The 13,922-nt window shown below is 38.6% G+C and overlaps 1 protein-coding gene across 4 annotated transcripts in view; it reads left to right on the top strand.

Moving 5' to 3' along the window:
• Positions 1 to 5,356, top strand: part of c8b (complement component 8, beta polypeptide) — a 45,252-nt gene extending 39,896 nt beyond the window's left edge. Inside the window, exons 11-13 of one of the 4 annotated variants that reach the window (XR_013816719.1) lie at positions 2,957 to 3,025; positions 3,334 to 4,387; positions 5,070 to 5,355. Coding sequence is in view for 2 of the 4 variants with exons in the window: in XM_079819537.1 (XP_079675663.1) it covers positions 2,957 to 3,025; positions 3,334 to 3,488 (224 nt within the window). In the remaining 2 variants the exon portion in view is untranslated. Of the gene's footprint in view, positions 1 to 2,956; positions 3,026 to 3,333 lie in introns of all 4 variants that reach the window. The other 3 variants (XR_013816720.1, XM_079819537.1, XM_079819536.1) reach the window with 3 other exon arrangements.
• Positions 5,357 to 13,922: the final 8,566 nt, after the last annotated feature.

The raw sequence follows: 13,922 nt of genomic DNA, 5'->3' as shown, positions 1-13,922 counted from the left end.
GCCTAGTCTCGGCTGAATTTCAGGCGAGGCGAGGCGCATCTCAAACAAGCCTATTGTTTGCGCCGGAACACGCCTCCTTTTTTGCGCTGAACCGCCCAGGTAGCGCAAGTTCATTCACTAGTTTAGCGACGTGCTTCTGTGGAGGGAAAAGCGCGCTTTGCGCGGGTACAAAATAGGAATGACACATGCGTCGGTGTACAAAGTCAATTGCGCTGGGTGCAAGATAGGGCCCCAAGTCTTCTGAAGTCACACGATGTCTTCATGTAAAGAACAGAGTTGATCTTAATGTTTTAATCGCTGAGATGATGATCCCGCCGCTCCGTTAACGCACTCATTCATATCTCATTCAAATAATACACACGCCTCTTTACGATGACGCATTCAGTCACAAGACACACGAGAACCAATGACATTTTACAATCAAAGCTGACGTAATGACGCAATTGGTCACGATACATACTAGAGCCAATGCAATTTCACTATGAAAACTGACGTAACGGGCGGCAATATTTGAAATTTTATGTGTTCGTGGTCTTCTGCGGACGGAGACGCTGATCGCTTTTGGGGATTTCCTTCACACAAATCAATCGCTTGGCCTCGGAATATTTGTATTTTTTGAATAAATTGTGCATGCAGTCGACTCTGCCTGTTATATCTGCGTTTTATACCACACAAATGGGTAGGTTTAGGGATGGAATGGGGTTGGGTTACATGTTAAAACGTGTCTAGATAGCGTAAATAAAATGATGCTGGCTGACTAAATTGAGAATCACAGTCCAACATGTCATAATGGCAAAATCATAGCCCAATATATGATCATCATGACGATAACGTTCCCATGCCCAACGCGTCTGTGTCTGACGGCAAAGGTTTCTCGTTGAAATGAATGGAGCACTCGGCGTGTCAATATAGTGACGCCTAGGGGTACCTTGAGCGTCTTTATTGTGACGCGGAAAGCACTTGACCATGCGTCGGAATTTGACGCCTTGGGAGTGAGAACGGGTTGGATATTACTGATCATGTGAAGATTTTGCAGTGGCGCTGCGCCACTGTGAATACATTGTAGGGGAAACACTGATTTTACAATATTCTGAATATTGATAAAAGCTATGTTGAATAGCATTGCATTATAAATATAATCTATTATGAATACACCTAACATGGTATAAAGAACACAGACAAACCATACATCATCGCGATAGAGTGTTTACTGTCTTCAAATGTCTCTATTTGCATCTTTAGCGATCTCAGGAAGCTTTTATTATGGACTTCTATTATGGCACATGGTATCTTCTTCGTCTGTCTGTACCATATATGGACTACATGTGCACAGAGCGCCCTCCGGCTGCCAGTATGAATTGAAAACAACACATAAGAGTCTCAATCGCGCATGATTAGGCTACTGCGCATTTTGAGGAAGTATTGAATTAAAAATACTCCTCTGTTTAGAAATTTGACACAGACATATGAGAATATATCAATATTTCTCCTCATCTGCACACTTTTGAACTAAAAGCCCTGAGGGATGTTGATTTTTCTCGAGTCTTCCTGAGGAGAATAGTTTTTTTATGAATGAGAGTAGCTGAGGCTCATATTACAATCAAACGGTACCGACGCGGTTTTCATTTTCATAACTCCTGACACATATTAACAAATTACTGTCACTCCTCTATGAGGCCTATACACAAACTGTAAGGGATCCAGTACATGTTCAGTTTGCCTCAAGATCTCGGACCTGACCAGTTTCTCAAAAATCTTCAGTAAAACAGAGGTCAAAGCGACCAGCCTGAAATCATTAATAGTTTTAGAACCACTACATTTTGGAATAGGGACAACCTTCCAGAGGTTATGAACATGTTGTGTCTGAAATGAAATAAAGGACTAAAGGCTTTTGAACATGTTTTAAGTAACCGGCCACAGATATTTTGAGTTTTACCCGTTACCTCTGCCTGTCGATCTAAACAAAAAGGAACTCCAAACCCATCAATTGATATGTCGGTGTCCTGGTCACACTCGGTGAGCCACATTTCAGTAAATGCCATGATGCAGCAGTTCCTGAAGTCCTTCTGGTAACAAACATTTCCCTGAAGTTCATCCACCTTTTTTCTCAGGGACCGAACATTTCCCATAATAACCGAGGGCAGAGGAACCCTGGTGAGCCGCTGCTTCCTCAGGCGTGATCTAACGCCACCTCGTTTGCCCCTCTTCTTCTTCTTTTCCACACTCCTCGGACCATGAGAGTCTCTCCGAATAAAGTTTGGTAACTCTAGCGTAAAGTCCGTTTCCCAAGCTAAACTAACAAGGTTTAGCTGCATTAATGTTTCTCTGGAGTACTGTGTCCTTAAGGCATACAGTCCCACAGATATTGCAGGCATCCACCAAATAAAAAAGCCACAGTGCGGTGAAATAAGAAAAGTCAATTTTAGCTAACTAAGTCCAGGAGCACTTATAAATGTAATCAAGAAAAATAAAACCTTAAAAACACGTACTCTCACGTACAAACTCACTCACTCTCTCTCTCTCTCTCTCTCTCTCTCTCTCTCTCTCTCTCTCTCTCTCTCTCTCTCTCTCTCTCAACATTTAGTGTGTTCAAATTATACAATATGTGTAATAATTGTGTGTCTCTCTCTCTCTCTCTCTCTCTCTCTCTCTCAACATTTAGTGTGTTCAAATTATACAATATGTGTAATAATCGTGTCTCTCTCTCTCTCTCTCAACATTTAGTGTGTTCAAATTATACAATATGTGTAATAATCGTGTCTCTCTCTCTCTCTCTCTCTCTCTCAACATTTAGTGTGTTCAAATTATACAATATGTGTAATAATTGTCTCTCTCTCTCTCTCAACATTTAGTGTGTTCAAATGATACAATATGTGTAATAATTGTCTCTCTCTCTCAACATTGAGTGTGTTCAAATTATACAATATGTGTAATAATTGTCTGTTTCTCATGTTAGGCACGAGGTGCATTTGTATTTGTCCAGCTGGTTTCAGAGGAGTGAGCTGTGAGATCACCCAGCGAAAAGGTTTGTCTGTGTGGCATGTTATTTATAAAAGAGAAAGGCACCTCACGTCACGTGGCATATCAAGATGCTGATTAGACAGCATGATTATTGCACAGGTGTGCCTTAGGCTGGCCACAATAAAAGGCCACTCTAAAATGTGCCAAGTTTAGTTTAAAATTGGCGTTGCATACTAAGAATATTTCTGGCTCATGTCAAATTGCATGCGATTAGTTTTTTTCTTATTTGTAAGTAACTTTGGATAAAAGCTTGTGCTAAGTGAAAACATGTAAATCTAACTTGTGTATTTTTTACTTTTCATCCTAACACAGCATTGGCAGTAGATGGCAATTGGAGCTGCTGGTCTTCATGGTCCACCTGTTCAAGGAAGACCCAGCTTCGCACCCGCCAGTGTAACAATCCAGCCCCACAGAATGGTGGAACAGCATGTCTAGGGCCTCAAGAGGAATCAGCTGATTGCCTCTAACATGTGTTAGAACATGTGTCATCAATCAGTTTCACAAACAATCGACCCATTTCACATTCCCAGGGTTTTCAGAAGCAGAAGTTGTCATAGTTGACTTTCCAAAAGAGGGATATTTTTATTGATTACAGCATTCAGAAGAGAGAAAGATGTAAATTTGCTGTCAGTCCCTCAGCTGTTGTATTAGAAACACGCTCACAGCAGCATTAATTCTTGTTCTTTTTCATTTACTGCCAAGGTAATATAACACAATATAGAGTTATTAATGTGTCTTCAATAAAATAAAATAAATGAAAATATCAAAAGCTTTACTAGACTTGCATTGTTGATAACTGTGGAAACTGGTCATCACAGTCTGTGAAAAGGGTCCATAGTATCATAAAGATCAGAAATATAAATAAAATTATAATGTTGTAATAATTTGCTCTGCCAAATATCGTGGACATACGTAAATAACGTTTCTTTAACCAGAGCTTTAATAAATGCTTGGAAAAAAAGTTGAATGCATAGTAAATCTTTCACTGATATTCTCTATATAAATCCGTATTATTCCCCAAAATCATAAAAATGTTTTCTTATTTTTTATTTGTATTGTGAGTATTTTCATAACAATTAAAGGGATAGTTCACCCAAAAATGAAAATTAGCCCATAATTTACTCCCCATCAAGTCATCCTAGGTGTATATGACTGTAACAGTTTATCCACTGGAGGCGAGTTGTTGGACCCAAATGCAGCTTTTTATTCACAACAAAACATAAAACAAGGACTTGGCAAAAAACAAACTATAAAGAGCTTTAACTTAACAGAACTCACCAACAGCGGGTTACAACATTCAATACTTGACAAAGACACATGGCAAACATGAGGGCTTAAATACACACACAGATTAATGACAAGACAAGTGACACCTGTGAACAGTGATGAGACAATGAACCAATGACAGGACAAGACACAAGATCACATGAGGGCATGGGATTCACATGACACTGAAACATGACAAAACCAGGAAGTGCATGACACTAAAACAAAGCAAGAACATGATAAACTAAAACATGAACAAGGAACAATGAACATGAACCATCACCAAAACACCATGTGACAATGACATTCTTCTTTCAGATTAATACAATCTGAGTTATATTACAAAATCCAGGCTAATCCAAGCATTAGAATTGGATTCATAGTTGCTCTGTTTTTGAAGTCCATAAAAAGTGCATCTGTCCGTCAAATAACGTGCTCCACGTGGCCTTCTGAAGCGAATCAAAGTGTTTGTGTAAGAAAAATATTAATATTTAAAACTTTATCACGTAGAGTTCCAGCCGATTGCCTTCCGTGGAAAAGTGTTGAATGTTGAAAGTGAAACTCAAGATGGGTACGTGACGTAATGACGAGCGTTAGTCTTGCGATCGGCAGGGGAACTTTCAACAATTTTTCCATAAATTGAACAGGGAAGGCGGTCGGCCGAAAGTTTACTTGATAAAGTTTTAAATATGGATATTTTTCTTACACAAACGCATTGATTCGCTTCAGAAGGCCTTTATTAACACCCCAGAGCCGCGTGGAGCACGTTATTTGACGGACAGATGCACTTTTTATGGACTTCAAAAACAGAGCAACTATGAATCCAATTCTAATGCTTGGATTAGCCTGGACTTTTGTAATACATCTCAGATTGTATTCGTCTGAAAGAAGAATGTCATATACACCTAGGATGACTTGAGGGTGAGTAAAATATTGGCTAATTTTCATTTTTGGGTGAACTATCCCTTTAAGCACATTCTCATTGTAATTTTTCCAGATGAGTTGCTTTGGGAGTCAAGTGTTAAGAAATTAATGTCAATACAAAAACAATAAAGATTTTCTTTACGCAAAATGTCTTGATTTTGGGGTGAAAAATGGCAGACTTATTGTGTTAGCATTACAATCTACCAGTTTTCTGAATGTTTCTATTCCAGGTAATGACCTTCTCGAAGACCTACAATATTGGCCTTAACAGACAAACACTATGTTTGGAACAACACTACAGGGAGTACAGAATTATTAGGCACGTTGATTTTCTGATCATATTTTTTTTCCAGGCACATTTGACCAATTCCAAACCACAGTAATCCTAATAACTACTATTGATTTAGTATTTAATAATGTATAAGTGATATATAATTGTTCATGAAGGCTGGAAATGAAAATCACCTTATATTCAGGTGTGCAGAATTATTAGGCATGTTTTCTTTTACAGATAAATTGAGCCAAAAAAGAGATTTAACTCAGACTGAAAAGTCAAAAAGTATTAAATGCCCATGAGAAGGATGCAATACTAATGCAATACTAGACATTGCAGTTAAGGCTTGACCATTGGACAGTGAAATGCTCGTTGGGTCAGCAGGATCTGACAAAAACAGGTGGTGAAGAAAAGACACCTGTTAACTGCAAAAGAATTAAGAATTAAGGTGAAGAATTAAGGGTGAAACCATCAGGAACCCTTTAGTCTCCAGCGCCACCATTTTCCAAAGCTGCAACCTACCTGGAGTCTCCAGAAGTGCAAGGTGTCAGGATGACACATGAATACATGAAGAAGGTTTTTTTATAGGCTTTATGGACAGATAGGTTGAGAGTGACTCTTGAAGGACCAGCACCACATCCTCTAGTACCACTGTTTGAAGAATTCATCTTCCAGAATCTGGCAGTACGTTTTGGGAGTTCATTTTAGTCCATCCTGAAGTCCGTTTTGCAGAGATGGACTAAAAATGAATTCCCCAAACCAGTCAAGCCAGTTTCTGAAAGAGAGTGTTGTGAACTTCAGTTGTTTCTTGAAGTATGGAGACCAGGAGACGTCAGGATCAAACAGAAGTAATTCTTTTAATGAGAACTCTCTGTGCTGCAGGTCGCCCGAAAACAGTCTGATTTTAACAGCACAAGATAATGCAATTTATCTACATTTCATGGGAAGTGGTTATACAGCAGAGGAGGAGACATTCAAACAAAGGAATGCATATGTTGTGTAGGTAAAAGACACACCCTACTATGAAATCCCTACCAGTCCCATTGAATCAGCATAACTATTCGCATGCTGATACTAGCCAGGCCAAAGAGCCATTAAAGACAAAAAGGGGCAACGTTTGGGCTCCCAGAGGTGGGCTTTGACTCATTTAAAATACAATAGAGAATAACAGGTCTGGCAGGAAAGGAGACTCTTGTTAGAGCCTTTGAAATCAGTAAAACAGGTCTGGGAGATTTGCGTAGCAGACTAATTCATCTGACATCATCATTTTTACCTAAAATGCTAAATGCAATGTACTTTCTAAAATTTGTAATCCCACAATTCCCCCCTTTGGGAGTTCTAATAACTCCCACATAATACAAATTTAAACCTTCATCAGTCCATTCTATAGCTTATGTTTTTTAGCATAAGCCCCATCGTCTAGTCATGTAACTTGGAAAAGTTACAGGCACATATCACTTGCTCTGTGTTGATTGTCTGTAGTGACGAATGACATGCTGCCACAGAAACAAACATGCCAATAGGGTCCGTGAAGTTCATTACAGGCAATATTCTTTTGTGGTTGGAACAGTCCTTGTGAGTTCTTTGTTGACCTTACAGGTTTCCGAACCATGAAGAATTATCTTCAGTCATCTGATGTAATTTTGCTGAAAGATCAAGAATGTCTTGTTGGATTTTGTTCAAGAGTCCTTGACCACCATGTTTGTGCATAAGTGAGTCCTTGAATGCAGCCATCTTCTTTGTTGGTGGTAGGAGAGCAATCAGGGTGCACCTGCCATTGAATTGGCTGAGCAGGATGTTATATACAGACGTTCCTCCCATCATGTGCCACCCATGGGATTCCTGCTCCTACTGAAGGCAGGTGTGGCATGCAAACGTTCTTTCCAGCAAACAAGGTGTTTCTTGACATATTCATCAGCTCTGAGAATATGTTGTTTCTGGAGTCTACACTTTGTGCGATGTCGCAAGGCAGTCTTGTAGCAAGGTAATCTTGATCATGTTGATGGAAGACTGAAGTTCCCGTAGATCATTTTCTGCGTTGTGTATTTTTTTCTTTTCTTTTCTTCTTCTTGACAGTTGACTCAGTAGTGGGTCTCGTTGTCCTTCAGAGGTTGTGGCTTCATACGTAGGTGAGAATCGGTGCATATGGGTGTAGTTGTCCTTCAGAGGTTGTGGCTTCATAAGCAGGTGAGGATCGGTGCGTATGAATCTGGGGACAGCCATCAATAGGTATCTGCACAAAGAAAAAACAAAAGACAACAGAGCAGTATTTGTTCTAAAAGACAGCAAACATCAGGGTTGTCTCATCTGTTCAATTGGAGTCTGCTATTGTTGTTCCTTCTTTCCCTATTTGTTAATTCCTGTGACACCTAAAGAAACAGTGAGGTAAGGATGGACTAGTGGATGGGGATGCCTACAAGGGAATCTTCGCCTCAGGTTTGGCCCCCGAATGCCTGTTGCATTCAGTTCTTTCCTGGGCTCCTCACTGATTCGTGTCCTACCCTATCCCTGTTGGTGGGGGAACAACTTTATAGTGTGACACATGACTCCAGGTTTTCATTCCCTGACCCAACACTGCAGCTGCTGTAATGTTACCTTCAATCACTTGAGCTGAACCATCAACAAACAACTCCAATTCTGCATTCTCAATGGGAGTTTCTGCTATTTCATTCGTAGTTGCGTATGTAACCGTAACACAATCATGAGTCATTTCATCCTCTAACAAAACTTCAGTCATTGCTGACATCATACATGAGGATGGGTTTGTGACTGGTGCACGCTGTAAAACAATGTTTGGGGCTGTGAGGGTCTCGTTCTCTTGTATGCTACCTTTCACAAAAATTATTTGGTCATTGTGATGGATTACCGGGGAAAGGTAGCTACTTACAGCCCCAACAATTAGTTTTTTTCCTGGTCTTGTTGTGCTCTTAGAAGAGCCTGAACGAGCTGTCCTAAAGTTTCAGTGGATACTTGCGGAACTACATCAGGGTTGTAAGCCGGCTGAGAAGGAGCAGAATTATGCAATCTATTTATTTTATTATCATGCCACTTCTTCCTACATTCTTTCTCCCAATGCCCTAATTTTCCACAGTAGTGGCATGTACTTTCGTTTTTAGGCTATCTATTGTCTTGTTTCGTTGGGTTAAACGTAGCTGCTGCTATTCTCACTTGGGTTTTAACATCAGCATCCCTTTCCCATGTAGCTAACCTGTTTAGGTTACTTCTGAGAGTTTCGTTAGCCCATGTAACATGTAGGAATGGCAAGGCTGATCTGTACTCAGCTATAAGACCATCTGCCCAAATACGGATTAGAGCTCCTCTATCATCTGGTACTTTTTCAGAATCCTCCACTATTCCACTGTAAGTTGCAGCTGCCTGACAAAATCTTTCAGTGTATTCACTTATAGTCTCTCCTTTCTTTTGTACACATCTAGTAATTTTTGACCAATCTATTTTGGGTCCTAAGAGATTTTTTAGGATTTTCACTACACCTTCTCTCAAATCACCCTTACTGGCATGTTGCAGTTTGGAAGTAACAGCAGACTCAAAACTGTTGAGTTCAGATTCAGTTAGAATTTGTGACATCAGCTGTGTAACTTCCGGCAACGACATGTTGTAAAGACGCATTTTACTGATCAATGCCCTTCTAAATTCAGAAAATTCTGTGCGTGCTGAGGGTAAACTCTGGGATAGTCTCTCGATATCTTTGGGTCCTAGCGCTTTGGCAACAGCTTGTATTTGGACAACAGAAGAGTTGGGAGGAACACTTTCAGTTCTCTCAATTCCCTGAGACCTTCTCCTTGCCCCACACACCTTCACTGAATCTACTGGCTTATCAGTTACTGATTGGATGTCTACATCTGTTTCAAAGAAAGCTTTTAAGTCAGGATAAATGTTATCCGGCTGACTAAATTCTCCCTCATCAGTTTTTTTCTGCATCTTTGTTGCGGTGTAATTTCCTAGTCAAAGAAGATATTCTAGCCCGGAGCTCATTGTTCTGTTTCTCCAGCTCTGAGTTGCGTTTAGACTGTTCTGTTGCTATTGCTAAAACAAATTCTCTGTGACAACAAATAATGCCTTTCACATTGTTCTTGCGAATACATGCTCCTAAAACTTTTTTACATTCATCAATCGACCAAGTCTTGTCTGGATGTATTTCATATTTCAGTGTTAGTTCTTGCTTAACTTTCTCTGTGACAATTAAATCCATCTGCACCCCTAACTGTGATTTGAAATCACTTTCGGTCCACAAAGGAGCTGCGAGACCACCTTTTTCAGTTGTGGGGATCAGTCTAGCACTTTTCCTAAACATTTTATGAATTTCTTTGTTACCACACACTCACAAAGACTGACTTCTCTGATAATTTCTTCGTTAACACAGCTCAACTATTGTTAACTTTCTTTGACAAAACAGAGGACAAAACACAAATATTAACTAAATGTTAATCTTCCCTGCTTGAAACAGAACAATTATTAGTTTGTGAGGCTAATAACTTCCCTACTTGAAAACAGAGGATAACTCATCCCTAAAAAACAAACTTTTTTAGAGGGTAACACAAATATTAGCTAAATGCTAATCTTCCCTATTTAAAACAGAACAATTATTAGTTTGTGAGGCTAATAACTTCCCTACTTGAAAACAGAGGATAACTCATCCCTAAAAAACAAACTTTTTTAGAGGGTAACACCAATATTAGCTAATTTGCTAATCTTCCCTATTTAAAACAGAACAATTATTAGTTTGTGAGGCTAATAACTACCCTACTTGAAAACAGAGGATAACTCATCCCTAAAAAACAAACTTTTTTAGAGGGTAACACCAATATTAGCTAGTTGCTAATCTTCCCTATTTAAAACAGAACAATTATTAGTTTGTGAGGCTAATAACTACCCTACTTGAAAACAGAGGATAACTCATCCCTAAAAAACTAACTTTTTTAGAGGGTAACACAAATATTAGCTAAATGTTAATCTTCCCTATTTTAAAAACAGAACAATTATTAGTTTGTGAGGCTAATAACTTCCCTGTTTAAACCAGATGATAACTCATCCCTAAAAACAAACTTTTTAGAGGGTAACACAAAACACAAATATTAGCTAAATGCTAATCTTCCCTATTTAAAACAGAACAATCATTAGTTTGTGAGGCTAATAACTTCCCTGTTTAAACAGAGGATAACTCATCCCTAAAAACAAACTTTTTAGAGGGTAACACAAATATTAGCTAAATGCTAATCTTCCCTATTTCAAACAGAATTAGAGGGTAACACAAAACACAAATATTAGCTAAATGCTAATCTTCCCTATTTCAAACAGAACAATTATTAGTTTTTGAGGCTAGAGGATAACTTAGTTAACCAAACCCTACAGCCGTCCGTTAACTCTTCCCTGGCAGCCAGAGGATAAACAAATTTGTACTGGTCTTTTAAGGTTCTTTTGGATAGATCAGCACTCACCACAACCCTTGGTTGAAAGATTCAGTCTGGAAAATCGTTGTTCAGCTGGAAGTTTCGCTCTGGATTTCAGTCTGGAATGTAGGCAGATCTTTATCTTTGAGCTTGAAGTTTCAATCTGGATTTTAGGTGAGGAAGCTGGAACTCTATATCCGGGTCACGGCACCATCTGTTGTGAACTTCAGTTGTTTCTTGAAGTATGGAGACCAGGAGACGTCGGGATCAAACAGAAGTAATTCTTTTAATGAGAACTCTCTGTGCTGCAGGTCGCCCGAAAACAGTCTGATTTTAACAGCACAAGATAATGCAATTTATCTACATTTCATGGGAAGTGGTTATACAGCAGAGGAGGAGACATTCAAACAAAGGAATGCATATGTTGTGTAGGTAAAAGACCCTACTATGAAATCTACTATGCCCTACTATGAAATCCCTACCAGTCCCATTGAATCAGCATATCTATTCGCATGCTGATACTAGCCAGGCCAAAGAGCCATTAAAGACAAAAAGGGGCAACGTTTGGGCTCCCAGAGGTGGGCTTTGACTCATTTAAAACACAATAGAGAGTAACAGGTCTGGCAGGAAAGGAGACTCTTGTTAGAGCCTTTGAAATCAGTAAAACAGGTCTGGGAGATTTGCGTAGCAGACTAATTCATCTGACATCATCATTTTTACCTAAAATGCTAAATGCAATGTAGTTTCTAAAATTTGTAATCCCACAAGAGGTAACTTATACTCAGAGTCAGTTACCAGGGTCACTTACTCTGTGAACCTAACCTGGTCTGGAGCATGTTTTCTTTGGTAAACCCAGAGTTTCTTTCAGTCTCCTCCTCTTTTTAAAGTGCCAGCGGTGTTTAAATAATTCATTCATTCATTCAAACTGCACAAATGCTTTTTCATATTATTTTGTCATATTACTATTTTGTCGTATTTCAAGTACAAATATCAAAATATTATAAATTAAATCTAAAGTAAGCAAAGTTTATTTAAAACAAGTTAAATTATCTGCTACTTGACAAAAATACATAGTAAGAAAAGCATTCTTTGCAGTGCAGGAACATTCATTCATTGCTCATATTTTCATCATGAGGAGACTGTCAAAGTGACAAAAATGGCATGTCCTTTTATACAGGATCCTGACGTTCACTTGATAAACCTCTAGAAGTAACCTAATAATAGAGTTTCCTTTAGGATTTCCAGTGGTTGGACACATTGATGACACTCATATTCCCATCATCACACTTTCTGAAAATGGATTACTGTATGGGATGGAAGGATGCTGCCACATGGTAGTCCGAGATATATGCCATAACCACCACCACAACTGTTAGATACATTTATTTACAATTTTTATGGTCATCTTTATTTTTATTCTTTTTCCTGTTGGATTTTAATATTCTTCCTCCATCTACTCTTCATCTGTCAGTGGTGCTGGTGTTTGGCTGGCCTGAGTAGAAGTCAAATGTTAATGTCATTACCCTATATATCAGGGAACATTTCATTTTGTGAAAAGAGCGTAGACCCTTTTCACATTTCCGGGTTTCTCAGAGCGGAAGTCATCGTAGTTGGGTTAACTTTTATATAAAAACTCCACAATAGTGATTTCACAACTTTCAAAAAGAGGGACATTTTTTTTAGTGAGATTGATAACGGCAGTGAAAAAAGAGAAAGATGTTATTTTTACCATCACTCTCATAGAATCTGTAGAAACACCGTCACAGTAGCGGTAACTTGTTTTTTTGTAATTTGATGCAAAAGTAATATAATACAAAGCATTAGTGTTATAAATGTACATACATTGAAAAAGAAAATGTAAATACAAAAAACGTTGCAGGATTTACGATATTGATGACCGTTAAAATGGTCAAAGTCTGTGAAAAGGGTTTATGTGGGAAAAGCTGCTGCACTTTGGACACTGAATGATATTTATTTAATACGTCAAATGTTTGTAAAGTCATTAAACCTACACCCATGAACCTTTTCTGCTTAAGCTTTACCTGATTGAAATAGTTTTTATTTTTCCTTTTTAGCTGCTGCCACATTCTTTTTTTTGCCTTTTGGATACCATGAAAATTAAACTTAATTAAAATAATTAAGAATTAAACATATATATTGACCCGGAAGTATGCAAACATCTTTTTGTTGGGTGCTGTTGCATGGTGAATCGTAATTTCGGAGCTCCCCAGGGGAGCTTTCAATAAGGAGGTTCAACCAACTCTGAGTTTAAACTTGAACTCTGAGTTGACTTACTCTGAGTTTTGGGTTTCAGAACAGCTGAATTGAGGTAGTTCAATCAACTCTGAGTAGACTGACTCTGAGTTAAGCAAATGCACTCCAACTATGAAAAGCCACGATCAATGGAGCTCCGAAATTACGATTCACCATGGCAACAGCACCCAACAAAAAGATGTTTGCATACTTCCGGGTCAATATGTAAGTTTAATTCTTAATTATTTTAATTAAGTTTAATTTTCATGGTATCCAAAAGGCAAAAAAAGAATGTGGCAGCAGCTAAAAATGAAAAATAAAAACATAATTCAATCAGGTAAAGCTTTAAGCATAAAATGTTCATGGGTGTTGGTTTAATGACTTTACAAACATTTTACATATTAATTAAATATCATTCAGTGTCCAATGTGCAGCAGCTTTTCCCACATATACCCTTTTCACAGTGATGACGTGTTTTAAAGGTGAACTATGTAGGATTTTTGCAGTAAAATATCCAGAAACCACTAGGCCAGTGTTATAAATTTTGTTCAGTTGAGTACTTAGAATATCCCAAATGTTTCCAACTATTTGTAAATCGTGAGAAATTGCTATTTTAACCAAGGAACCGGGACGTGTGAGCTATGCGTTTGAGGGAGTCGCCTGTCGATTGCGTCATATCTGCGTCACCCTCGGTTTCCGGGTTTTATTCAGTGAAACACTTTACTCTCACTGCAGTGTGAACAAGTGTCATGGCAGCCGCCGAGCGAACGTCATAA

Source organism: Gobio gobio, assembly GCF_949357685.1.
Source record: "Gobio gobio genome assembly, chromosome: 6".
Taxonomy (NCBI): Eukaryota; Metazoa; Chordata; class Actinopteri; order Cypriniformes; family Gobionidae; genus Gobio; species Gobio gobio.
This window is presented reverse-complemented; position numbering and strand designations above follow the sequence as displayed.